The sequence below is a fragment of the Natrix helvetica genome, assembly GCF_964273705.1.
Source record: "Natrix helvetica genome assembly, chromosome: 16".
Classification (NCBI taxonomy): Eukaryota; Metazoa; Chordata; class Lepidosauria; order Squamata; family Natricidae; genus Natrix; species Natrix helvetica.
Genome location: NC_138563.1, coordinates 8,314,270 through 8,341,834, shown reverse-complemented (window position 1 = coordinate 8,341,834; position 27,565 = coordinate 8,314,270). Strand labels below are relative to the sequence as shown.

The 27,565-nt window shown below is 45.6% G+C and overlaps 1 protein-coding gene across 1 annotated transcript; it reads right to left on the bottom strand.

Annotated features, from left to right (window-relative positions):
• On the bottom strand, positions 1–24,748 carry ANKRD35 (ankyrin repeat domain 35; the record flags this gene model as incomplete). The annotated part of the gene is made up of 11 exons (XM_081967918.1): positions 1–1,008; positions 3,326–3,399; positions 4,892–4,957; positions 5,148–5,237; positions 7,401–9,659; positions 11,789–11,826; positions 12,813–12,997; positions 13,186–13,292; positions 14,728–14,798; positions 21,974–22,097; positions 24,602–24,748. The coding sequence occupies 10 exons, from the start codon at positions 24,746–24,748 to the stop codon at positions 3,343–3,345; spliced, it is 3,144 nt and encodes a 1,047-aa protein (XP_081824044.1). The 3' UTR covers positions 1–1,008; positions 3,326–3,342.
• Between the last annotated feature and the right edge of the window lie 2,817 nt (positions 24,749–27,565).

Sequence of the window (27,565 nt, the reverse complement as noted above, 5' to 3'; positions counted from 1 at the left end):
TTCGACGAAGACGCTCATAATTTATTGGTAAGATGTTGTTGTTGTTGTTTTTAAATCCCACATCCTGATAACTCCAACAAAGGTTTAAATTAAACTTCTTTTGCAAAAATCAGACCTTAGCACTAGAGATGTTTCTTTGGCAAGGAATGTCACGGAAGAACGGCAGCGCAAAAATCTCGGCCAGGGTTTTTCATCCATGCGAGGGATCTTCAATTCCCAGAATTCCCCAGCCAGCAAAACTGGGAATTGAACTCTACACGGTTGAGAGGCCACGGCTGAGAAAGGCTGATCTAGACCATCCCCATCTCTTCTGGAACATGCTTTCAGTGGCATGCGTTGCGACAGCATCCTCTCAATCTCAGTGCCAAATTGCTGGGGTGAAGTACAGGATAATTTCCAAATTTTAATCGTTACGGGAAATAGAAATAGTTGATGACTCCAGCTCGGTGTTGTGGTTACTACCGGCATCCGTCCAATGAAGAGCAAGTGTTTCCTGATTTCCTCGCAAGAATGGCTTGCACCCCAAAACCTCACCACCGAGAAGACTAGTCCTTTCTTCCCTCTTTTCCTCCCCGCAACCCAGGTCTCCATCTAAAGCAGGGATCAGCCACTTGCGGCTCTGGAGCCACATGTGGCTCTTTTATCCCTCTGCTGCGGCTCCCTGTCGCCAGTCGTCTCCACAATTGATAGGGCTTTCGGTTAGGACAGGTAGAGGAAAAAGGGAGGCAATGCTAGGACTCTATGGTGGGGGAACCGTACTTCCGGTCGGCTTCAGAATTTAACGCGGGGCTTCCGGTGGAGTCTTTACGGTGCCGACCCCTGGTCTAAAGAGCGAGTCAGACGTTCAGACACCGTGCAAAACAGATTTCGCACTCATGATTCCAACGACTGGCAAAAAAAGCAGACGGTCTTGTGTGCAAAGTTGTATCCTTCCTGCGTGGTTTTGCGCAACGGGCGATACCCGAAATTGGAGCCAGCTCCTGGGAGAATTGGGAGCTGGTTTCTCGCCTGCAAGGGAAAAGAGGATGGGGAAATGGTGTTAGCGCTGTGAACGGTTGGGGCTGTGAAATTAAACCTGGAATGGGGAAAAAAAAGAGATCGCAATTCCCTCCGATTCCCAAACGCGTTTGGAGGCCACCTTGATTTCTCTGGGAAAGTCCGCTTTTCAAATATCGTTGAATTGTTCCTGCCATTGAGACACTGAGTGCGCACAGCGTGACTATTATTTTGAGACAACCCAGGAGCAAAATACACAGAGGTTTGTCTTTTAAACAGTGGTTTATATGTAAGACTTATGTATACATACTTACACGTGTCAGGCAAATACTAAGCAAGCAAGCAATCTTCAACTCTACATGGAGAACTACAATGAAGAGAGATACACAAGGAGAGAGATACACAAGGAGAGAGAGAGAGAGAGAGAGAGAGAGATGGCCTCCCTTATATATACAGCTTCTTAAAGTGGCAGTAACCCTGCTGAATCATCCTCATCTTATCATCTTGGTTTACACCCTTATAGCAGCTGGTCATTACCCTGACACTTAGTTTCCTCAGGACTAATCGGTTGTAAACTCTGAGGATGGTTATGCTGTGCAGGTATCCCTCAACTTACAACCAGTCGCTTAGCAACGGTTCAAAGTTACAGCGGACCCCCAAAAATGGGAATTACGACCTGGTTTTGAAGTACTGACATCTAGAGTCCCTCATGGTCACATGACCATTGTCACTTAGCAACTGAATAACAGAGTTGGAAGGGACCTTGAGGTCCTCTAGTCCAACCCCCTGCTCAAGCAGGAGGCTCTATACAGTTCCAGATAAATGGGTGTCCAGTCTATTCTTAAAAGCTTCCAGTGATGGAGTATCCACAACTTCTGAAGGCAAGTATCCCTCTGAAGAAGCTGAAGAAGCTTCTTACTTTACTTACTTTACTTTTATTTAGACTTTTATACCGCCCCCTCTCCCCAAAGGGACTCGGGGCGGTGTACAGTCAGATAAAACACTTGGAGGAGAAGTGAAACATCTTCAAAGAATAACAAGGAAGTCCAGTTGCCTCCTGCAAAAACACCTTTGGGACAAGTGTCCCATTGGATAATTGTTCTCATACATATTCAGTTCCTTTCTTTTTCTAAATGGTGTTAGTCTGCCCATTTCTGCACATTCTTGCATTTTTTAAATCACATTTTCATCTGTTGGAATCTCTTCACTTTTCCATTGCTGTGCAAATACTATTCTCGCTGCAGTCAAAACATGCAAAATAACAGCGAGTTTTTTAAAAAAAGAGGGGGGAAGGTTTAGAAATTTTATTAATTGACTTTTAATTAGAATATGTCACAAAGGTGTAATGTTATCGGAGGATTTTTGAAATAGCTAAGGAAGGCCATTTTGTGGTTGTGTCTTTAAGTATGAATAATTTGAGGCAAAAGCACGTTCGAATAATTGTAGTCAAACGAGAATTGCGGTACATTGATAGTAAGATATACAAAGATTCTTGATTTAAAGTGGATAATCTAATATGAGCTATAAGTAATGACTGTGGAAGAAATGCACGAAAGTTATCTGTAACCAATCGACACGCTTTCCACAAGATGTAATGAAGGATGATTCCTTTTTGTCTGTTTTCGTTTAATTAAAATTTTAAAAAAAATATTTAAAAAAACATGCAAAATCAGATATACATTCCCTTTGTTCTACTTGTCTGGGAAAGTGCCCAACAAAAATGTCTCTGGTTTCAAGTCCATCTGTTGTTTTGGTCTTTTTTTCCCCAGCCACGTATGTATTTTGGTCCAGGATTTTTTTTTCATTTTTTGACACGTCCACCACATATGATAGTATGAACCAGGTGTCTGGTGACATTTCCAGCCAGTTAGTTCTTAAATGGTTCAATGTCTGAGATTGCGAAGCTGTCCCTGGAACAGTGGTGGGTTCCAGGCGGTAGGGCCCGATGTCACCGTACCAGTAGCAGCCAGGACCAGCGGCCACCGTACCAGTACGGTGGCTCGTTTGGCCCACCGGCATTCCGTAGCAGTTTATAACGCAACCGGCCGATTGCGCGAGCGTGCTCAGCGCATGCACGACCTCCCTCGAGCAGGTGGGTGTCTCAGGGCGTTGGCATGCATATCGGTGCGCAGCGTATCGATTGCAATGGGACCCGGAACCCACCGCTGCTCTGGAACTGCTTGCCACTTGAGAAAAAACAAGAAGTGTGGGAGACCCTTAAGAAAACAGCTGGAGGCGACTGAAATCTCGTTTATCACGAGATTTAGGGATCCAATGAAATCCTGAATAACGTGCCTTTTAGGAATAGATCTATAAATAAGGTTCTTACATGGGGTCGTCTGGACTTCAGTCGGTCCTCAGGATCCGCAACAGCATGGCGTGGACTTCTTCATCCATGTACCCCTGCATTGGAGAAAAATATCCCCCCACCAAAAAAACATAAGTTGTGCATTTCTGGCCTGCAAAGGGATTTCCCGTCAAAGCAAACACCCATTGCTACATTCCTTTGCCAGCAACAAATCTAATCGTGGGGGTCCTTGACCTACAGCCGTGGGGGTGCAGTGGTGAGGATGCAGTATTGCAGGTTAATGCACTGCACACTGCCAGCGGTTCGATCCTGACTGGCTCAAGGGCGACTCAGCCTTCCGTCCTTCCGAGGTGGGTAAAATGAGGACCCAGATTGTTGGGGGCAAGAGGCTGACTCTGTAAACCGCTTAGAGAGGGCTGGAAAGCATTGCAAAGTGGTATATAAGTCTAAATGCTACTGCTATTGTTCTTCCTTCCTTCCTTCCTTCCTTCCTTCCTTCCTAAAGGTTGACTCAGCCTTCTGTCCTTCCGAGGTGGGTTAAATTGAGGTCCCAGATTGTTGGGGGGAAATAGGCTGACTCTGCAAACCGCTTAGAGAGGGCTGTAAAAGGACTGTGAAGCGGGATATAAGTCTAAGGGCTATTCTATGCTATTTCATTCCATTCTATTCTCTATTCTATTCTCTATTTATTCTATTTTATATTCTATTCTGTATTCGTTCTATTTTATTCTATAGAGAAAGGGAGGAAAGCGAGAGGGAAAGGGGGAGAGAGGGGGAGATAGATAGGAAGAGGAGAGAAAGAGAGAAAGAAAGGAGAGAGGAGGAAAAATGGGAGAAGGAGTGAGAGGAAAAGAGAGAGGGAGAGGGAGAAAAGGTTGGCCGCCTTGAGAGAGTGGGGAGAGAAAGAGAAAAGACAGACAGAGAGAGGGGGGAGAGAAAGAGAAAAGACAGACAGAGAGAGAAAGGAGAGAGAAATAGAAAAGACAGACAGAGAGAGGGGGGAAAGAAAGAAGAAAAGACAGAGAGAGAGAGGGAGAGGGAGAGAAAGAGAAAAGACAGACAGAAAGAGAGAGGGGAGAGAAAGAGAAAAGACAGACAGAGACAGGGGGGGAGAGAAAGAAGAAAAGACAGAGAGGGAGAGGGAGAGAAAGAGAAAAGACAGACAGAAAGAGAGAGGGGAGAGAAAGAGAAAAGACAGACAGAGAGAGGGGGGAGAGAAAGAAGAAAAGACAGAGAGGGAGAGGGAGAGAAAGAGAAAAGACAGACAGAAAGAGAGAGGGGAGAGAAAGAGAAAAGACAGACAGAGAGGGAGAAAAAGAGAAAAGACAGACAGAAAGAGAGAGAGAGGGAGAGAGAGAAAGGGGACAGAGAGAAGAAGAGAGGGGGAGAGTGAAAGAGAGAAGGAGGAGAGAGAAAAGGAGAGAGGGAGAAAGAGAAAGGGAGAGGGAGGGAGAAAGAGAGAGAGAGGGAGAAAGGGGGAGAGAGAGAGAAGAGCGGGAGAGATGGAAAGAGGGAAAGAGAAAAGAAAGAGAGAGAAAAGAGGGAGGGGAAAGAGAGAAAGCTTCTGGAAGCTCCCACCTGTCTTACCTGAGCAGCGTTGAGCAGGTGGGTCCTGTATATAGCGACGATCTCTTGGTGGTTCTTTTGCGCAACCTGAAATAAACCAAGCGTAGGGCGGGAATGGAGAGTTTGCGGTCTCCTTCCCCTGCCACGCCCACTGAGCCACGCCCACCGAATCACACCACGCCCACCGAGCCACGCCCACAGGGCCGGTAGTAAAAAAAATAATAATTTGAATTTCACCCCTGTCTCACACTCCCACCCCAAGCCCTGCGCGACTCACCTCGTTCTGCAGGATCAGCCGAGTCCGTTCGCTCCGCAGGTTCAAGATTTCGCTCGAGAGCTTCTCCGTTTCCTTCAGCAACTTCTTGATCTGAGGGGGGAACAGACAGGCGGTACGGGTAGTCCCCGACTTACGACCTCAAGGGAGCGCAACCTTTCTGCCCTTCAGCGAGTTTTCAGCCGTGATGTGAGTTTCCCCCATTTTACAACCTTTCTTGCCACGGGCGTTAAGCGAATCGCTGCGGTCGTTAAGTTAGGAACCTGGTTGCTAAACGAATCCAGCAAAAGGGGATCGCGTGACCCCGGGACACTGCAACCGTCGTAAGTACGTGCCAGTTGCCGCGCGCCCGGATTTTGATCCCGCGAGAGTGGGAATGCCACAAAGGTCGTAAGCATGAGAAACGGTCAGAGGTCCCGCTGTAACTTTGAACGGTGGCTAAATGAATGGCTGCAATGTGATTTATGACCAGTCCTCACACTTATGACCATTGCAGCTTTCTCGTGATCACATGATCAAAATTTGGGACTCTTTGTCAACTGGCACGTATTCATGTCGGTTGTAGCATCCTGGGGTTGTGTGATCCCCACTTGCGACCTTCCCAGATCCAATTTAACAATTGCAATTATTCCCCTAAGAAGCGCAGGGAAAAAAATTAGATGCGATTTGCTTAAACAACTGCCCGGCTTAACAACAGAAGTTCTCCTCTCAGTTGTGCTTGTAGTTGTCAAAGAAGACTTCTAATTGTCCACTCAAAAAGTTCACTCATATAGGAACTTCAGCCAATTGAGTCAAACTTTCCATAAAAATTGGACCTTTTCTTCTGGCGGAAATCCCCCCTCCCCTGCAGGACAAGAAACAATGGATGGAAACCAATCAAGGAGAGAAGCAACCTGTGTCAGAATATTCATGAACTGGAGTAGGACATAGCATTGGGGATTGGCTGGAAGAGGACATGGTAACCAGGTGAGCCAATGGACAGGCATGGCAACTGGGTCAGCCAATGGGAACTAATTGGTGACGGAGAACCATGCCAGAAGGCTCAGAGCCTGGGCGTGGCTTAGCTGTGTAGCTCTGAGTCTGTGCAAGAGAACGGATCGAGTCTGCTGGGAATTGAAACTGAAACTAGGACTGCTGAGCTGAAACTGCTTCTCTCCTCTGCCTGTGTTTTTTGCCTGTCTGTCACTCTCCACCACGTTGTAAGTATCCGTTATTAGTATTGTACATTTACTCATTACTCATTTACTATATACTTATTACGTATATAGAGAAGTTAATGGATCCTGCTGAATCGGTTATCTCTGTGTGTGTTTTGGATTTGATTTCTGCAACAAATTCTGACAACCTGGAATGAAGGAGAAACCTCCTGGCTGTGAAGACAATTAACCAGTGGAACAGCTTGCACCAGTAATTGTGGGTGCTTCATCACTGGAGGTTTTTAAGAAAAGATTGGGGAGCCACTTATCTGAAATGGTCTAGGGTCTCCTGCTTGAGCAGGGGGTTGGACTAGAAGAGCTCTGAGGTCCCTTCCAACTCTGTTAACTTTCACATATCATCTTGGGCATGGGTTTAAGATACCTGAAGCAGCCACTTGTCATAGGGTCTCCTGCTTGTACAGGGGGCTGGACTAGAAGACCTCCAAGGTCCCTTCCAACTCTGTTATTGTCTAAGGCTCTCCTCCTTGAGCAAAGGGGCTGGCTAGATGATCTCCAAGGTCCCTTCCAACTCTGTTATTCTCTAAGGGTCTCCTGTTTGAGCCAGGGGGCTGGACTAGAAGACCTTCAAGGTCCCTTCCAGCTGTGTTATTCTCTAAGGATCTCCTGCTTGAGAAAGGGGGTTGGACTAGAAGACCTCCAAAGACCCTTCCTACTCTGTTAACTTTCACATATCATCTTGTGCATGGGTTTAAGATAACCGAAACAGCCACTTGTCATAGGGTCTCCTGCTTGTACAGGGGGCTGGACTAGAAGACCTTCAAGGTCCCTTTGTTATTCTGTAAGGGTCTCCTGCTTGAGCAAAGGAGGCTGGACTAGAAGACCTCCAAGGTCCCTTCCAACTCTGTTATCCTGTAAGGATCTCCTGCTTGAACGAAGGGGCTGGACTAGAAGACCTCCAAGGTCCTTTCCAACTCTGTAATTCTGTAAGGATCTCCTGCTTGAGCAAGGGGGTTGGACTAGATGACCTCCAAGGTCCCTTCCAACTCTATGTTTCTGTTAAAAGTCACCTCCCCCAACACAGAGACATTTTGGATCTTACCTTGGTGTCTCTCTCCTGGCACATCTTGGCGATGTCGTCCACCTTCTTATTCAGTTTGTCCACCGTGCTCTCCAACTTCTGGGACTTCCCTCTCAGCTCTTCCACTTCCTCCTCGTGCTCCAGAGCTTCGGCCATGAGCTCTTGAGTCTTCCTCAGCTCGCGGCCCAGGGCATCCTTGTGACGGGCAGATGCTCCATTGGCTTCCTCGTATTTCTCCCGGAGAGACGCCAGCTCCTCCCCCAGGACCTGAGCCCTGGTGGACAGCATGCTGCAGATCTTCTCGTACTTGCCGAGGACTTGCTCCTCCTCCCGGCGCAGGTCGGCCATCTGGGCCAGGACTCCATCCAGGAGCTGCATCAGGCTGGCCGCTTTGAGGCCTCCTTGGGTGAACTGAGATGCCACCAGCAGCTTCTTCATCTCTTGCAAGCCTTTCTCCAGTTCTACCATCTGCTCTCGGACTTTCCAATTTTCTCCGATGACCTCGGAGGCCTCCAAGAAGATGTCTTGGCTGGTTTTGCCATCGTTGGGGCTCCTGGGGTCAAGCGGGAGGTTGCGGTCAGCCTCCAAGGCACGGTTCTCCTCCTCCATCTCAGAGACCAGCTGCAAGGCCTCGTTCTGCTTCCTCACCACGTTGTCCAGCTTCCAGTGGAGCTCCTTCAAGATGCAGCTGTCCACGTTGTCGCCAACGAGGCTGCCGGCCTCTTGGCCCACCTTCTTGAGGAAGTTGTTCCTCACAAACGCCATCTCCTTCCTCTGCTCCTCCAGCTTCAGGCGCAGCTTGCCCGATTCCTCTTTCTCCAGCGAGAGCTCCTCGGACAAGACCTCCACCGCCCGTTTCAACTCGTCCACCAGGCGCTCGGTCTTCTCGACCTGAGGAGAACCCTCGGCGGGGCCGTGTAGCTTCTGGAGCTCTTCCTGGAGCTTCTCCCTTTCCCTGCTCAGCTGGGCCAACTCCTGTGCCAGGCCGCCGTTGCTCTGCTTGAGGTCCCACACCTCCTTCTCCAGATCGGAGCTTCTCCGGCATGGACGGGCCTTGTTTTCCACCCCCTCAGGTTTCGGCCTGAGCTTCACCTGCTCCACAAGACCATTGTGGAGCTGGGTCTTTTCTACCCCACTTTTCTGCAGCTCCTCCAGGGTCTCTGAGAGGGCTGGCTGGTGGCCATTCTTCTCTTCTTCAGGAAGACCGTTGCCGTTGACCAAGGTTTTGGAAGGAGGCTCCAAAATGGCTTCTTGGAGAGGCCGGGCTTTGTCCAGGAGGGCAGAAGAGGCCTCTTCCAGCTTAGCCAGTGCTCCCTCCAGGACGGTGACCACCTTCTTCCAGGCCGTGACGCATTTCTTGACTGCGCCAGATGGCACCGCTTGGAACTGCAACCTGCTACGGACGGCCTCCTCAGCTTCCTTTTTCAGGTCTTCATTTTCGGCCAACATGGCCACCATCTCCTCTCGTGCCTTGAACTGGGTCTCTTCCATCTCCTTAATGCACTGGGCCACCTTTGCCTGGGCAAGGCCGCTCTCGGGGGGCCCAGCCAGGTGTTTCCCCAGGAGCCCCCGCAGCTTTCGGTTCTCGTCACCCAGCTGCTGCGTGCGAGCCTCCATCTCCTTGAGCGCCGCGTTCTGCGACTTCTTCTTGGCTTCGAAGACCCCGATGACGGCCCTCATGTTCTCCATGTGCCCCTCCATCTCCTCCACCCGCCGGGCCGCCATGGCCTTCCCTTCCAGGGCTGCCTCCAGCTCGCTCTGCAGGCACTTCAGCTCCTCCGCCTCTTCCTCGCCGGGCCACCGGACCGTCCCTGGCTGGAGCTTAGCGGGACTGGTCACTCCTTGCGTTGAAGCTTTCGGCAGCTCCTTCTCTGCTTCCTGCTGCTTCTTCCTCTCCTTCAGCTCTTGGACCTGCTGGGCCAGAAGATCCAGGCAGTGGTCCCGCTCCGTGGGATCGTGGCTGAGGTGCCGGCTCAGCAGCCGCCAGTCGCGGCCACGGCTCTCCCGATCCGGCAGGAGCTGGCTGATCTCCTGTACTTGGTCCCAGACCTTCTCCTTCAAGAGCTGACACTCCTCGGAGAAGAGCTGACAGTCTTTGGTCTTTTGGTCCAGCTGCAGTTCCAGCTGGATGACTTTCATCTTTTCCTCCCGGAATCTGCTCCGCCACTCCCGTAACTCGGGCCCTTCCTCCGCCTCTTCTTCATCGTCACTCTGGTCTCCTGCCTCGCTCTGGAAGGCCAGGCTACTCACGTCCGTGTCCTTCCCGCTCTCTGAGGGCACCTGAGGGAAAAGGGACAGAAATCACACCGTAATCCTCAATTTGCCTTAACTCAAGTGAGGTCCTAATACCACTCTGTAAAGCCTGTAAGGCCACACCTAGAGTCCTGCGTCCAGTTTTGGTCCCCACAATATACAAAAGAGGTTGAGACTCTAGAAAGAGTGCAGAGAAGAGCAACCAGGATGATGAGGGGACTGGAGGCTAAAACATCCCATGAACGGTTGCAGGAACTGGGCATGGCTAATATAGGGAAGAGAAGTGATGTCCCGGTGTGTGGAAGCCGTATGGGTCTGGATGGATGACAACCGACTCAAGCTCAACCCTTCCAAGACGGAGTGGCTGTGGGTTCCGGCCCCCCGGTTCAACCAGTTAATCCCATCTCTGGCCATTGGGGGCATTCAACTCGCCCCCATGGAGCGGGCGCGCAATTTGGGCGTCCTCCTAGATGCCCGGCTGTCCATGGATGACCATGTGACAGCCGTGGCCAGGGGGGCGTTCCACCAGGTTCGCCTGGTGCGCCAATTGCGCCCCCTATTGGACCGGGACGCCCTACGCACAGTCACCCATGCGCTGGTGACGTCTCGCCTGGACTACTGTAACGCTCTCTACATGGGGCTTCCCTTGAAATGCACTCGAAGACTGCAGTTGGTCCAGAATGCGGCCGCGCGGGTGATTATGGGGAGTACTAAGTACTCCCATGTGACACCTCTCCTGCGCGAGCTGCACTGGCTTCCTGTGGTCTATCGGGTGCGTTTTAAGGTCTTGATTACGATCTTTAAAGCGCTCCATGGCTCAGGACCTAGTTACCTGCGGGATCGTATTCTGCCCCATACATCCCTACGACCCATCCGCTCGCACAGAGAGGGACTTCTCCAGGTGCCGTCCACCAGACAGTGCCATGGGGCGGCGCCTAGGAGCAGAGCCTTCTCTGTGGCGGGCCCAGCCCTGTGGAATGACCTCCCCCCGGATATTAGGACCACTACTGACCTCCGCTCCTTCCGTGTAAAGCTCAAGACCCACCTATTCCAAATAGCCGGCCTGGCTCAATCATAACTTCATAACGCTCCTGATGGCTTTTTTAATTCAGCAATTTTATTTAATGGGATTTTAAATTGTGTTTTTTAATTGTCTTTCACTTATGAGTCTACCTCCTCCATGCACATGTATATGTCTTTGTTCTTTATGTATGTATGTGTGTCTTTATCTGTATTTTATCTGTTTTGATGTACGCCGCCCCGAGTCCTTCGGGAGAGGGTTGCGGCTAATCAAATAAAATTATTATTATTATTATAATTATTAGAAGGACCAGGGAAGACAGGAGAGCATCTTCCAATATTTGAGGGGCTGCCCCAGAGAGGTGTTAGGGGGTCAGGCTATTTTCCAAAGCACCGGAAGGACAAGGAAGAATGGATGGAAACCGACCAAGGAGAGATTCAACCTGGAAATAAGGAGGAATTTCCTGACCGGGAGAACAATCAACCCATAGGACAGAAGTTGCCTTCAGAAGTTGTGGAAGCTTCATCCCTGGAGACTTTCAAGAAGAGACTGGACTGCCATTGGTCAGAAGTGGTGTAGGGTCTCCTGCTTGGGTGGGTGGGGGTTGGACTAGATGATTTACAAGGTCCCTTCCAACTCTGTTAATCTGCAAAGGATGCTGAGACCCTGGAAAGAGTGCAGAGAAGAGCAACCAGGATGATGAGGGGACTGGAGGCTCAAACATACGATGGACGGTTGCAGGAACTGGGCCTGGCTAGTCTAGGGAAGAGAAGGACCAGGGGAGACAGGAGAGATCTTCCAATATTTGAGGGGCTGCCCCAGAGAGGAGGAAGGGGGGCAAGCTATTCTCCAAGGCACCAAAAGGCCAGAGAAGGAAGAATGGATGGAAACTGACCAAGGAGAGATTTCAGTTATACTTTCAATGACCTATGATCACAATTGAGCCCCGAATTTATGTCACTAAGTGAGACATTTGTTAAGTGAGTTTTGTCCCGTTTTATGGCTTTTATTGCCACCTTTGTTAAATGAATCACTGCAGTAAAAGTAAAAAAAATAAATGAACACTGCTAGTACTAAAGAGTTTTTTAAAAAGCAATCTCAGGTGCTTTTCATTGAAAGTGAGGCTTCTCCTTACCTGTGAACCAGTTTCTGACGAATCCAACAGTCCCAGTTCTGTGGAAACAGAAGGACCAAGAATGAACCGGGTGAAAGTATTTGTTGAGAATGTCAGGTTCTTTTGCAGGGCGGGGGGTGGGGTGGGGCTGGATGGGAGGGATGGATGGATGGATGGATGGATGGATGGATGGATGGATGGATGGAGTGAGTGAGTGAGTGAGTGAGTGAGTGGTACATGGATAGATTGAGTGATATTGATAATTAGACTGATTGAGAGTGATAGAGTGATAGAGATAGATAGAAAGAGTGAATGATAGATTGATATATTTATAGGTTGAGTAACATTGATAGAGTTAGATTGATAGTGATAGAAAGATTGATTGAGTGATAGATTGATATAGATTAATAGATTGATTCTATCAATGTATCAATCTATTGCTCACTCTATCTATCTATCATCTATCTATCTATCTATCTATCTATCTATCTATCTATCTATCATCTATCTATCATCTACCTACCTACCTACCTACCACTCCATCAATCTAAACTGAACAAGGAGAGATTCAACCTGGAATTAAGGAGGAATTTCCTGACAGGGAGAACAATCAATCCATGGAACAGAAGTTGCCTTCGGAAGTTGCGGGAGCTTCATCCCAGGAAGCTTTCAAAATGAAACTGGACTGTCCATGTGTCAGAAATGGTGTAGGGTCTCCTGCTTGGATGGGGGGGGGGGGTTGGACTAGATGACCTCCAAGGTCCCTTCCAACTCTGTCAATCTGTCAATCCTTACTAGTCCATGCCAGCCATTGAGTGCCTTATTGCGTTTGGAATTGGAACCCCTTGAAATAGAAAAAAGGAAAATATGCGTGGAGATTGCCCCAATTCTTCCTCACTATATACTTTATTTCCTCTCAAAATATGTGCCACTCGGTTTCCAGATTGGCACATATTTTGAGAGGGAATACAGTATATTTCCGGCGTATACTTTTGCTGCCCGGTCGACACGAGTAGCGATTTCTCCACCCATCCTCTCCCCGTACCTCGTTTTTTCCACCGCTTCAAGGCCGCCCGGATCTGTCTCCGGAGAATCCGATTCTTGCTCCGCGTGGCATAATAGAGGGCATCGTGGTCGGTTTTGTCCATTAGAGCCACGTTGGCACCGTTCTGCAGGAGAAGATCAGCTGCCTCCACGCCCCCGTTTTCACAGGCAAGGATGAGAGCCGTCCTGGACAAAATGGGTAGAAACCATGTAACAGATTTAACAGAGTTGGAAGGGACCTTGGAGGTCATCTAGTCCAACCCCCCCCCCATACCCAAGCAGGAAACCCTCCACCATTTCTGAGAGACTGCAGTCCCATCTGCTGGATTCCGCGGCCTGCCTCGCCGGGCGGGCGCCGCAAAGGAGAGACTCACTTGCCATCCTTATCCGGGAGGTCGACCTTGGCGCCCCTCTGGAGCAGCTGAGAGCAGATGGCGGTCTGGTTCCCGTGAGCCGCGATCATCAGGGGCGTTCGGTCATTCTGGAACCAAAAGAAGAAGCAAAACATTCAATTTGGGGACCAAAAGAAGGGAGGAAAAAGGACAAGACCAAAGCAAGGATGAGCAGCAGCTGGTTCCAGAAACCGTCCTTAGCTTACTTTTTCCAATAGGTATCTCAGTTGGAAGATCCTTTAAAAGTAATTTATTAGAGTACCTTGAAAAACTAGGGGTCTCCCTAAGAAAAATGGCTTATGTTTGCTTTTATAGTTAGCACAACAAAGAACCTTTTGGAGTATAAAACACACTCCCCTCCACCCCTTAAAAGTGGGTGACGCCATCTTGTTTTTTGCTTCTGCACATGCAGCCGCCCACCACCCAGGCCGTTACAACACAAAAGAACAACGGACACACAGCCAGCACCTCAGCCACGCAGGATGATATGAAACAGCCGACCAATCTACAAACATCATCAACTCCATCTACCAATCAGGATGTAACTACACAGCCAATCAACCCACTTACAGCAACAAAGCCAGCACTCCACATACCCCCCACCAAGATTTATAGAGAGACGGCAGCTCCGACCACGCTTTAAGCCCAAAACCCAGCCTGAAGATGGCAAGTGAGACCTCGCCGAAACGTTGCCAAGACAATCTCAATCTTACACGGGAAAAGACCCGAATACAACAAAACCAGCATACCTACACCCGTAAAAATCTACGAAAACATATATATACATACACACACGCACACACACACACGTATATGTATATGTATTTGTGTTACAACCCCTGGTATGCCCAAATATGGGAGGGAACTCACTACTCCCCCTTTCTGTCTTTCGGCTCACTGCAGGAGACCATCCAGGCAGAAAACCATATTTTTAATGTTGCCTTTGTTATATTTGTGTTGTATTTGTGCTGATAAATAAATAAAGGGAGACTAGTATAGATCTATTTCAAGCTATTTAGCTCTCATCAGCTAGCCATACCCTTAGGTTCAAATCCCAGTAAGGGTATGGCTAGCTGATGAGAGCTAAATAGATTGAAATAGATCTATATTAGTCTCCCTTTATTTATTTATCAGCACAAATACAACATACATACACACACACACACACACACACAACATTTTTAATTTCATTAAAATATATAAAATATATATATTTAAATATTTCTTGGCAAAGATGAGGCACTTCAGAACAAGTTATGGTCCGCCCATTCAACTTTGCCAACATGTAAAATTAGCAAAAATAAACTGAAATGGGCAGTTTCCCTTTAAATAACTACCCTTGTGACCTGAAATAGCCTCCCACAATATAGTGGGAGTTTTTCTATTTTCCCAGTAGTAAAGTAATATTTACTACAGTAGTTTAAAAAAAAATCTCATAAAAAAGTACCTTCCATTAATCAAAAATAGTCAAGAGGGAGGGGGGAACCCTTCTTAACTACTAAGTTAGTAAATTACACTACTTACCTTATCCGTGACATCAAGGAACGCTTCTTGGTCGCAAAGGAGCAAGACACTTGAGGCACAACCAGATAAAGCTGTTGGTGGAATTAAAAAGGGGTTTAAACGTTGACAACGTTATGGGCCCATAATAGTAAATGCAATTTTCAGGACCAAAGATTTTTTTAAAAAAATTGGAGCAAATTGTATTCATCTCTGCTAAATATCAAAAACCCTAAATTTCATTTTTTTTAAAAAAAAAAGTAAAGGAAGAATGCCTAAATCTTTAACAAAACGCACGTGTACCCAAAAGTAAGTCTATGTGAGATCCGTAGGACTGAATTAAGGAGAATTATTCTCCAGCTTCAAGAGGCTTCAACCATCTCTCTTCATGCATAGAATTTTACATGAGATGGGCGTTAGGGAATGTTATTTATTAAATTTATATGCCACTCATTTAGCATGTCTACTATTTGTAACCCTTCCCTCCTCCTGCTTTTTCCATCTTCTTAACTCACTGTCCCAGCACAATTTTAATTTATTTGGCTTATGGCACCTCCAGAGGTCATGCAATCAGTGGTATAGAAACGTAGTTTAAATAAAGGTTTAGGTTTAGGTTTATTTGGATTTATATGCCGCCCTTCTCCAAAAGTAAAGATATATATACACACAAACACACAGATGCAGCTTTGAGTTTCCACCCTAAATCCTCTTAATTGCCTCGCTGTAATTTCATGCTTGGTTTTTAAATAAATGCAGATGTTAAATTACATAACTGGCATCTTTAATCACCTGTCAGCAGACCTTGAAGGAGAATTCTTGCAGTATTTACAGTCTTTTAACGCTATTTATTTACAGTATTTTAGTGATGTTTATTTACAGTATTTAATAATTCTCTTTTGTGTATTGCAGCCAGTGTTAACCCTACACATGGTTTCCCACATTGCACTAATCCATGGTTTATTTAATTACAGTTTCTTTTAAAGCTGCAGTCACGAACCACAGTGACTGAGCTGACACAGCTTGCTGAACAAGCAAACCATATTAGCCCAGGGTTGCAAAATGGTTTTCTCCAAATGCTTACTGGCATATTCTGGGGAGACAGAGGCAAGGGTGAGAAAATGTAAACCTGGACAAATTCTGAACTTGATTTACATTTAATCAGCAATCCCATACATTAGTTAAACATGGGAGATAAATTATTCCCCGGTTATTTAATTGCTTCGCTCATGAGGATATTAAAATTACAATATGGTAGCAGAAAAGTTTTGTACAAAACCTGTGCAGTTGTTCTGAGTTTTTCTTGTGAACTAGAGTATCTGTGCTGGGAGAACTCATTGTAATTCTATACCTCCGTGTTATGGTGAATTTATTATGATTTTATCTTAGATTAATATGTCTATTTACCTTTTTAATCTTTCTTACAACATCATCTACCTTCTATCTTCTATCATCTACCTTCTATCATTTATCTTCTATCTATCAAACTATCTTCTATCAATTATCTACCTTCTAATCTCTATCTTCTATCTTATCTATCTTCTATCATCTCTCTTCTATCAATCATGTATCTTCCATCATCTACCTTCTACCTTCTATCTATCAATCAATCTTCTATCAATCATCTACCTTCTATCTCTATCTTCTATCTTATCTACTGTCTTCTGTCATCTCTCTTCTATCAATCATGTATCTTCTATCATCTACCTTCTACCTTCTATCTATCAATCAATCTTCTATCAATCATCTACCTCCTATCCCTATCTTCTATCTTATCTACTATCTTCTGTCATCTATTATTCTATCTGTCTATCTATCATCTATCTAGTGGACAATATAACATAGGATAAAATATTAAATTAAAACCATATATTAAATTAAGATAAGACCATATATTAAATTAAGTTGTGTGTATATATAGGTATGTAGTATGTGTGTGTGTGTGTGTGTGTATCAGCACAAATACAACACAAAGGCAACTATATATATATATATATATATATATATATATATATATATATATATATATATATATATATATATATATATATATATATATATATATATATATATATATGTTGTATTTGTACTGATAAATAATACAATACAATACAATAGTAGAGTTGGAAGGGACCTTGGAGGTCTTCTAGTCCAACCCCCTGCCTAGGCAGGAAACCCTATACCGTTTCAGACAAATAGCTATCCAACATCTTCTTAAAGACTTCCAGTGTTGGGGCATTCACAACTTCTGGAGGCAAGCTGTTCCACTGATTAATTGTTCTCACTGTCAGGAAATTCCTCCTCAGTTCTAAATTGCTTCTCTCCTTGATTAGTTTCCACCCATTGCTTCTTGTTCTACCCTCAGGTGCTTTGGAGAATAGTTTGACTCCCTCTTCTTTGTGGCAACCTCTGAGATATTGGAATAATGCTATCATGTCTCCCCTAGTCCTTCTTTCTCTTAAGCTAAACATACCCAGTTCCTGCAACCGTTCTTCATATGTTTTAGTCTCCAGTCCCCTAATCATCTTTGTTGCTCTTCTCTGCACTCTTTCTAGAGTCTCCACATCTTTTTTACATCGTGGCGACCAGAACTGAATGCAGTATTCCAAGTGTGGCCTTACCAAGGCATTATAAAGTGGTATTAACACTTCACGTGATCTTGATTCTATCCCTCTGTTGATGCAGCCTAGAACTGTGTTGGCTTTTTTGGCAGCTGCTGCACACTGCTGGCTCATATTTAAATGGTTGTCCACTAGGACTCCAAGATCCCTTTCACAGTTACTACTACTGAGTATGGTATCACCTATACTGTACCTGTGCATTCCGTTTTTGTTGCCTAAATGTAGAACCTTACTCTTTTCACCATTGAATTTCATTTTATTAGAGAGTGCCCAATGTTCAAGTTTGTCAAGATCCTTCTGTATCTTAAGCCTATCTTCTGGAGTGTTGGCTATTCCTGCCAGCTTGGTGTCATCTGCAAATTTGATGAGTTCCCCATTTATTCCCTCATCCAAATCATTGATGAAGATGTTGAAGAGTACTGGGCCTAAAACAGAGCCTTGGGGTACTCCACTGCATACTTCCCTCCATGTAGATGCAGTTCCATTGAGAACTACACGTTGAGTGCAGTTGGTCAGCCAGTTACCAATCCATCTGGTGGTGATGCTGTCTAACCCACATTCTTCTACTTTATCTAGTAGTAGGTTATGGTCTACCTTATCAAAAGCCTTACTGAAGTCCAAGTAAACTATATCAACGGCATTCCTCTGGTCCACTAATTTTGTCACATTATCAAAGAATGCAATAAGATTAGTCTGGCATGATCTGTTTTTGACAAATCCATGTTGGCTTTTGGCTATTACTTTGTTTGCTTCTAGGTGTTCGCAAATTCGTTGCTTGATTATTTTTTCCAGCAATAAATAAAGGGAGACTAGTATAGATCTATTTTGAGCTAATTAGCTCTCATCAGCTAGCCATACCCTTACTGGGATTTGAACCTGGGCATATCTTAGGCAGGAGTCTTATATATATATAATATTTGTGCTGATAAATAAATAAAGGGAGACTAGTATAGATCTATTTCAAGCTATTTAGCTCTCATCAGCTAGCCATACCCTTATTGGCATACCAGGGGTTGTAACACAAATACGTACATACGTACATACATACATACATACATACATACATACATACATACATACATGTAAGTGTTATGTCAAAGCACCTGGTATGCCCAAATTATTTCCTTGGCTCAGCTGATAAGGGAGGAGAGCTTGTGGCTTAGGGGCTAATACAACTGCCTAACGTAAAAACAGCCCAGGTTCGAATCCCAGTAAGGAAATGGCTGAAAACTTTAGATCTAAGCCATTGGTGCTCACCTGTTTGAAAAGGTAAGAGGTTGAAAAGGTTTATCAGAGGTCTTCAAACTTGGCAACTTTAAGACTTGTGGACTTCTAACTGGAGAATTCTGGGGGTTGAAGTCCACAAGTCTTAAAGTTGCCAGGTTTGAGGACCTTACCTGTTAGCTTTGCTAAGGAAGATGTGGATGCAGAGTTGACCAATCTCCCTCAACAGGTAATGGATCCGTGAAGGCCTCACACGCCCTCGAAACACAGCAGGGCTTGTTCCAGCTTGTCCTGATGCTACTTTTAAGAATCTGCTCATTTCTGTGACGGCTTTTAGACCAGATTTTATGGGCCAATCAGCGCTCTAGGTTACTATCAATGTATTTGCAGGATGAGATCCTTGTTTGCCTTGAAGGGTCACAGCTGGAGGAATGGGGTGGCCACTTGCAGAAACGTAGCCCTGGAGTTCCCTACCACACAACTTGATGTTGTGAAACTGACTAGATCCTGTTCCCTGATTAAAATGCAATTACGAAATTGATGAGAGAACCAAGCCTTCTCAGGGGAAGTTACTCAGCGGCTGCAACCCTTGTGAATCTCAGCAGGGAGCAGAGCCTGGAAAGGGTTGGAAGCAAAGGAGGATCCGATTTGGTTAGGGCTTGGACAGGATGGGAGACCACCTGGGAATCCCAAAGCCGTGGGCTCAAATAACAATTGAAATAATGACACCCCCAAAGAATAACAGAGTAACACAGTTGGAACGGACCTTGGAGGTCTTCTAGTCTACCCTCCCACCCACGCTCAAGCAGGAGGCATTTATAGAATAACAGAGTTGGAAGGGATCTTGGAGGTCTTCTAGTCCAGCCCCCTGCTCAAGTAGGAGACCCTATACAATAGCAGACAAATGGCTGTCCTGTCTCTTCTTGAAAGCCTCCAGGGATGAAGCTCCCACAACTTCTGAAGGCAACTTCTGTCCCATGGATTGATTGTTCTCCCTGTCAGAAAATTCCTCCTTATTTCAGGGTTAAATCTCTCCTTGGTCAGTTTCCATCCATTCTTCCTTGTCTGGCCTTGGAAACAGCTTAACCTCCTTCCTCTCTGGAGCAGCCCCTCAAATATTAGAAGATGCTCTCCTGTCTCCTCTGGTCCTTCTCTTCCCTAGACTCGAAATACACAATTCCTACAACTTAAATAAGTTTTAACTTCCAGCCCCCTAATCTTCTTTGTTGCTCTTCCCTGCATTCTTTGCAATCTCAACATCTTTTTTCTAATAAAGAACAAAACCGCTTCTCTTCTAATAGGGGGGATCTAAAGCCACCACGAGCTCAACTAGTTTATGGAGACTTCCTGGCGACTTTGTAAGATGCTGCCTGGGAAAAACTTATTATTCCCGTTTTAAGTTCTGCTAAGGTGTGCATAACTGCAGATTATCAGTGTGCTGTTTATAAAACAGCCACTCCTCCATTTGCAGTTGGGGAAAAAGCTGTCGCACTTGGAAGAAAGATTGAATTGAGGAGGCCTCCTGCATGGAGGCAAGTCATAAAAGTTCGCAGAATCCTAGAAGGGACCTTGGAGATCTTCTAGTCCAACCTCTGGAGGGACGGATAAGGCAGTTATCCAAGGAGACCTGATATCACCCTGGTCCAATGGTTGTGCAATTTATTTTTGGAATTCTCCAGTGATGGAGCACGCACAAGTTCGGGAGGAAAGCTATTCTATGAATTGTTCTTAAAGTCAGGAAATTTCTCCTTAGTTCTCGATTGGATTTCTCCTTCCTAGCAATCGCACTTGCAGTAGACTTATATCCCGCTTTCACAGAGCTTTTACAGCCCTCGCTAAGCGGCTTACAGAGTCAGCTTCTCGCCCCCCAACAACCTGGGTCCTCATCTTACCCACCTCAGAAGGACAGAAGGCTGTCAAAAGCAGCCACTCCTCTTATGCAGTTGCGAAAAAGCTGCAGCGCTTGGAAGAAAGATTTAATTTGGGGGCCTCCAAATAATAAGGTTGCCCCCGCCCCAACATTCTTTCAAACAGCATGAAGACATGGTTGTGCCAGCAGGCCAGAGACCCCAGGGTACTAGGGAGACCCCCAAGTGATTGGCTCGATTGTTGTCGTGCGGGGTATCCTTGAGCTGGTCAGGATCGAACTCCTGACTGTAGGCAGAATTAGCCTGTAGTACTGCATTCTAACTACTGGGAGGGAAGGAAGGAAGGAAGGAGCACTTAGACTTATATCCCGCTTCACTGTGCTTTACAGCCCTCTCTAAGGGGTTTCCAGAGTCAGCCTTTTGCCCCCAACAATCTGGGTCCTCATTTTACCCACCTCGGAAGGACGGAAGTCTGAGTCAACCTTAAGCCAGTGAGAATCAAACTGCTGGCAGTGGGCAGAATTAGCCTGCAATGCTGCATTCTAAATTCCTAGCTTTCCCTCAGGTGCTTTGGAGATCTGGCTGTCACAGACAAGAGGTGTGGGGGGGGACGACAACCGGATCTCCAAAGCACCTGAGGGCAGGACAACAAAGACCAGAGGGGAAATTACTAGGTTAGGAAAAGCCGTGGTGCACAGTGGTTAGAATGCAGCATTGCAGGCTAATTCTGCCCACTGCCAGCAGTTCGATTCTCACTGGCTTAAGGTTGACTCAGCCTTCCGTCCTTCTGAGGTGGGTAAAATGAGGACCCAGATTGTTGGGGACAATAGGCTGACTCTGTAAACCCCTTAGAGAGGGCAGCAAAGCACCGTGAAGCAGTATATAAGTTTAAGTACTATTGCTATTGTTCCCTTTCTCCTTCCTTCCTTCTTTCCTTCCTTCCTTCCTCCCCTCCCCTTCCCTTCCTTCCTTCCTTGTTGTGCAGTGGTTAGAATGAAGTACTGCAGGCTGCTTCTGCTCGCTGACAGCTGCTTCCAATTTGGCAGTTCAAATCCCACCAGGCTCAAGGATGACTCAGCTTTCCGTCCTTCCGAGGTGGGGAAAATGAGGACCCAGATTGTTGGGGGGCCAAGAGGCTGGCTCTGTAAACCGCTTAGAGAGGGCTGGAAAGTACTGTGAAGCAGTGTATAAGTTTAAGTCCTTCCTTCCTTCCTTCCTTCCTTCCTTCCTTCCTTCCTTCCTTCCTTCCTTCCTTCCTTCCTTCCTTGGTGTGCAGTGGATAGAATGAAGTACTGCAGGCTACTTCTGCTGACTGCCAGCTGACTGCAATTTGGCAGTTCAAATCCCACCAGGACTCAAGGTTGACTCAGCCTTCCGTCCTTCCAAGGACCCAGATTGTTGAGGGCAAGAGGCTGACTCTGTAAACCACTTAGCAAGGGCTGGAAAGCCCTGTGAAGTGGTATATAAATCTAAGGGCTATTGCTATTCCTTAGCAACAGATATTTTGGGCTCAATTCTGGTCGTAAGTCAAGGACTACCTGTAGTTTTTTTAGGACTCACCAGCCCAATGTAGTGGCGTACGGTTCTCCCCGTCCAAGCAGTCCTCGTTTGCTCCATGCTGTGAGGAAAAAGTATAGTTATCCTCCTTCTTGTAATATATGTCTAACGTCCTGCGTACTAATAGCTTTTCATGAAAAATCAACAGCAGCACAACATGATTTTTTCCCCCCATGATAAAAACCATCCCACAAAGTTTGGATGGGAATGTTGCGAAATTAGTCACCGCCAACAAAAATAATAATTAATCTAGTCTATTTTTCCAGGTGGGGATTTTCTCTAAAGACGATTCCTGCAGAGGTGGCAGAAAAATCAAGAGTGGGAAGAGACGGTGGAGGTCCCTTCAAATATTGGGAGACTGCTCTCATGTCACCCCTGGTCCTTCTTTTTTTCTAAATTCTACGTGCCCAATTCCTGCCATCCGATCTCCCAATTCTATCATTTGTTCCAGATTTTTTTTCTTGGCACACCCAATTCTCTTGCAGCAAAATTGCATCGGATATCTTAAACCCATACACAAGGTGATATGCTTACACACCTTCAAAACCCTGTTGGATCAGCCCTCCGCAGCAGTATCACAATAAGGGACCTTGGAGGTCTTCTAGTCCAGCCCCTGCTCAAGCAGGAGGCCCTACCATTCCAGACAAATGGCTGTCCAATCTTCTCTTGAAAACCTCCAGTGAAGGAGAACTCACAAGGTCTGGAGGCAAGCCATTCCACTGGTTAATTGTTCTCACCGTGAGAAAATTTCTCCTTGGTTCTAGGTTGCTTCTCTCCTTGGTGAGTTTCCACCCATCGCTTCTTCTTCTTTTTTTAGAAGAATAACAGAGTTGGAAGGGACCTTGGAGGTCTTCTAGTCCAACCCTGTTTAGGCAGGAAACCCTACACCACTTCAGACAGATGGTTATCCAATCTCTTCTTTAAAATGTCCTGTTTTGGAGCATTCACAACTTCTGGAGGCAACTTCTGTTCCACTGATTAATTGTTCTAACTGTCAGGCAATTTCTCCTCAGTTCTAAGTTGCTTCTCTCCTTGATTAGTTTCCATCCGTTGCTTCTTGTCCTGCCCTCAGGTGCTTTGGAGAATAGCTTGACTCCCTCTTCTTTGTTGCAACCCCTGAGATATTGGAACACTGCTATCGTGTCTCCCCTAGTCCTTTTTTTCATTAGACATACCCAGTTCCTGCAACCGTTCTTCATATGTTTTAGTCTCCAGTCCCCTAATCCTCTTTGTTGCTCTTCTCTGCACTCTTTCTAGAGTCTCTACATCTTTTCTACATTGTGGCGACCAAAACTGAATGCCGTATTCCAAGTGTGGCCTTACCAAGGCATTATAAAGTGATATTAACACTTCACGTGATCTTGATTCTATCCCTCTGTTTTTATGTAGCCTAGAACTGTGTTGGCTTTTTTGGCAGCTGCTGCACACAGCTGGCTCCTATTTAAATGGTTGTCCACTAGGACTCCAAGATCCCTCTCCCAGTTACTCCAATTGAGCAAGGTACCACCTATACTGTACCTGTGCATTTGGTTTTTCTTGCATAAATGCTTCTTCTCCTACATTCTTGTGCTTTGGAAAACCAGATCTTTACCCAAGTTAAGACAAACCCAACCCAACATGCAGTAATCTCTGGGTATAGCCTTGCAAGATATATTAGGAAGCATTTTGGGGGGTGGGGGGGGAATAATGAAGGAGTATGTGAATAAATATGAATCCATATTGGCTATTTTCTTTTATTATGAATTGTTTATTTTACTATATAATTGTTCCTGATTAAAACCATATTTGCTGTTTGCTTCTGACATGATATATTGCTAGAAATCGTTAAGCTTTATTATTGGCTTCTGCTTATATTATTGTAGGCTGTCGGAAATGAGTTGTTTTCTAGCCTAACAAATTGCAACCTTAATCCTGGATGGCCTTACTGCCAATGTTATCTCCCTGCTGCGTCTCGCTTCTATTCTTGGCTTCAAAGCTAGGCCCATTCTTGAAAACATAGAAGAAAATAGTTACACGGGAATATCAGGCCCCACAGATAAAAGAACCAAACTAGGGAGTTTTCTCGGCTCGTAAATCCTTAAAGCATTCTGCCGAAAAACCAATTGGCAAAGGAGGGGCTGCTACCCCCTACACAAGGCTATAAGAATACTCCACAGATAAGGTAGACAGAGACAGGAGCTTGAACAAAAGGACGTTTTAAAGATGAATGAATCTTTGTCTCTGATTGGATAAATGTTGTTTCTGTCCGCATAAAATGCATATAATACTCTGAAGCCCCTCTTGCAGGGGGTGGCTATTCCTTCCATGCATTTGTTTGTATGTCCTGGATATAGTTTGGACACCCGGCTTTTGCTACGGCCATCAATGAAAGCTGATATTTTTTGCAAGCCTCGCCTGGAGTCTCCACTCTCTTGGGCATTTCAGTGGCTCCGGGAAACGGCTGGAACCTTACAATAGATAAGAGATGTGGGAGAAAGCTGCAGCTGAGCTACGCTGGTAAAAATGCTCGTCACCCGCATCACAAGGGGCTCGCTCGGAGGAAGCGGGCAATTTTTATGAGGCCCAGATATCTCCGCTGGCTCAGGAATGCGGTCTCATAGGCCAGCGGGGCGAGCCTGAACGTTGCACAACCTTATGCAACCGCGTGGCTCCCGGTGCTTGTGCCACGGCTGTTGGGTTGAAACTGCCCCTGGGGACTCTTGCAAAACCAGGCTCTGGAAGCAGCGGTGCTCGGGCCCCACACCTCAGCAGCACCGCCAGGCAGATCTCTTCGTTCATTCGTTCGTTTCTGGGCTGGGAAAATCTGGGCAGCGCCACGCGGAGCTGCTCGTCTTTGGGAATAGAATTGCAAAATTGCAGAGTACTGAGGAATGGGGGAGGGACCTCGGAGGTCTTCTAGTCCAACCCGCTGCTCAAGGCAGGAGACCTTGTGCTGTTCCGGGCAAAGGGTTGTGTAGTCTTGAAAACCTCCAGTGATGGAGATGCACAACAAGTCACACTTGGCCAATAAAGAATTCTGTTCCGTCCTGTTCTATGGCTTCAGATGTTGTGGGAGCTTCATCCCTGGAGGCTTTCAAGAAGAGACTGGGCTGGCATCTGTCAGAAACGGTGGAGGATCTTCTGCTTGGGTGGGGGGGTTGGACTAGATGACCGACAAGGTCCCTTCCAACTGTTAATCTGAAAAATGTTCTATTCTCTATTATTTCCTACTCTATTCCATTCCATTCTGTATTTCCTATTCTATTCTATTCTATTCCATTCTATTCCATTCTATTCCATTCTATTCCATTCTATTCCATTCTATTCCATTCTATTCCATTCTATTCTCTATTCTTTTCTATTCCATTTCACTCCATTCCATTCCATATTTTCTATTCTATTCTATTCTATTCTACCCTACTCTACTCTACTCTACTGTACTATCCCATCCCATCCCATCCTATCTCATCTCATCCTATTCTAAATCCTATCCTATTCCATTCCATTCCATATTTCTATTCCATTCCATTCCATTTCATATTTTCTATTCTAGTCTAGTCTAGTCTAGTCTAGTCTAGTCTAGTCTACTCTAGTCTACTCTATACTCTACTCTACTCTACTCTACTCTACTCTACTCTACTATCCCATCCCATCCCATCCTATCCCATCTCATCCTATATCATCTCATCCTATTCTAAATCCTATCCTATTCCATTCCATATTTCTATTCCATTCCATTCCATTTCATATTTTCTATTCTATTCTATTCTATTCGTCTAGTCTAGTCTACCCTACTGTACTATCCCATCCCATCTCATCCTATTCTAAATCCTATCCTATTCCATTCCATTCCATATTTCTATTCCATTCCATTTCATTTCATATTTTCTATTCTAGTCTAGTCTAGTCTAGTCTAGTCTAGTCTAGTCTACTCTACTCTACTCTACTCTAGTCTACTCTACTCTACTCTACTCTACTATCCCATCCCATCCTATCCCATCTCATCCTATATCATCTCATCCTATTCTAAATCCTATCCTATTCCATTCCATATTTCTATTCCATTCCATTTCATTTCATATTTTCTATTCTATTCGTCTAGTCTAGTCTACCCTACTGTACTATCCCATCCCATCTCATCCTATTCTAAATCCTATCCTATTCCATTCCATTCCATATTTCTATTCCATTCCATTTCATTTCATATTTTCTATTCTATTCTATTCTAGTCTAGTCTAGTCTAGTCTAGTCTAGTCTAGTCTAGTCTATCCTACTCTACTCTACTCTACTGTGCCATCACATCACATCCTTTCCTAAATTCTATCCTATCCTATTCCATTCCATCCCAAATCTTATTCTGTTCCATTCTATTCTACATCCTATTCTCTTCTCTTCTCCTCTAATCTCCTCTACTCTACTCTAAGCTTCTCGCCCTTGCAGCTCTGACTCACTATCCAGCAACTATAGAATTTAGTGCAATTAAACGTCGTCATCTTTCTTTTAAGTTTATTTATTACTAATTCCCACGAGATAGCCATCGCTGTTTTCCAGTTATGTCTTGAATCAAGAAGATGAGTTTTCACAGCAAGGGGGTTAATTAGTCTGCTAATTACTTGACACTCATCTAAACTGTCCAGGCGGATCTGCAGGGTATGGTTGAAAAACTCAAGATGGCCTCCACCTTCTGCCCCTTCCTTAGGGGCTACCTTGGGGAGAGCCCAAAAACAAATAAAGTGTCATCTCATAAAGTTGCCATGGTGACGAAAGGGGTGGGGGAAGTGCATTCCACGCATACTTTCGGATAGTCGGATCTCAGATTACCGCAGGAGACTTGGGAGGGGTGCACCTCATTGGAGAATGTGATTTATGACACAGACTGAGGGGAGGGAAGAAACGGGGGCCAAGTTCAGCCCTAATTCAAATGAAGCTTAGATCTGACTGCAATGGGGTATTGCCGAAATGGTGTTCCTAATAAATGACTGGATTTCTTTTGAAACTTGGCTTGAGGCTCATGAATTAATTAGGGCATCTTTCGGAAACCTGACACAAAGCTAATCAATTCAAATAAATCAACAAACTGCCTGCCTTTCTTTTCCATTACAGGTAAGCTCTGACTTTGGGAAGTTCATTTAGTGACCTTTCAAAGTTATAACATCACCGAAAAAAAAGGGACTTGAGAATTTTTCACACTTACAACCTTTCTGGCACCTTTAGGCGATCAAAATTCAGATGCGTGGCAGCTGGTTCATACTTACGACGTGTGCAGTGTTCCCAGGGTTATGTGATCCCATTTTGCGACCGTACCCAACTAGGGAACATCATCAGTGCTAGAAGGGAGTGGGGTGTGCAGAGAGGAGGAGGAGGAGGAGGAAGAGAAAGAGGAGGAGGAGGATTATGGCGTCCTTGAGCTGGCTTCTTTTCTTGCAGACGTTTTATGACCCTACTAAATAACACCATCAGTGCTAGTAAGGAGTGCTGTTTGCTGTCAGTTTATATTCTAGTGTCTTGCGTGTCTGTGTGAATGGGTGGGTGGGGGGTCTTAGAGATTCTTTGGTGGGGCTGTTTATTGGTGATGGCTCTTTTGCCGTTCTTTGATTGGTCTGGTGTTAATTTTGG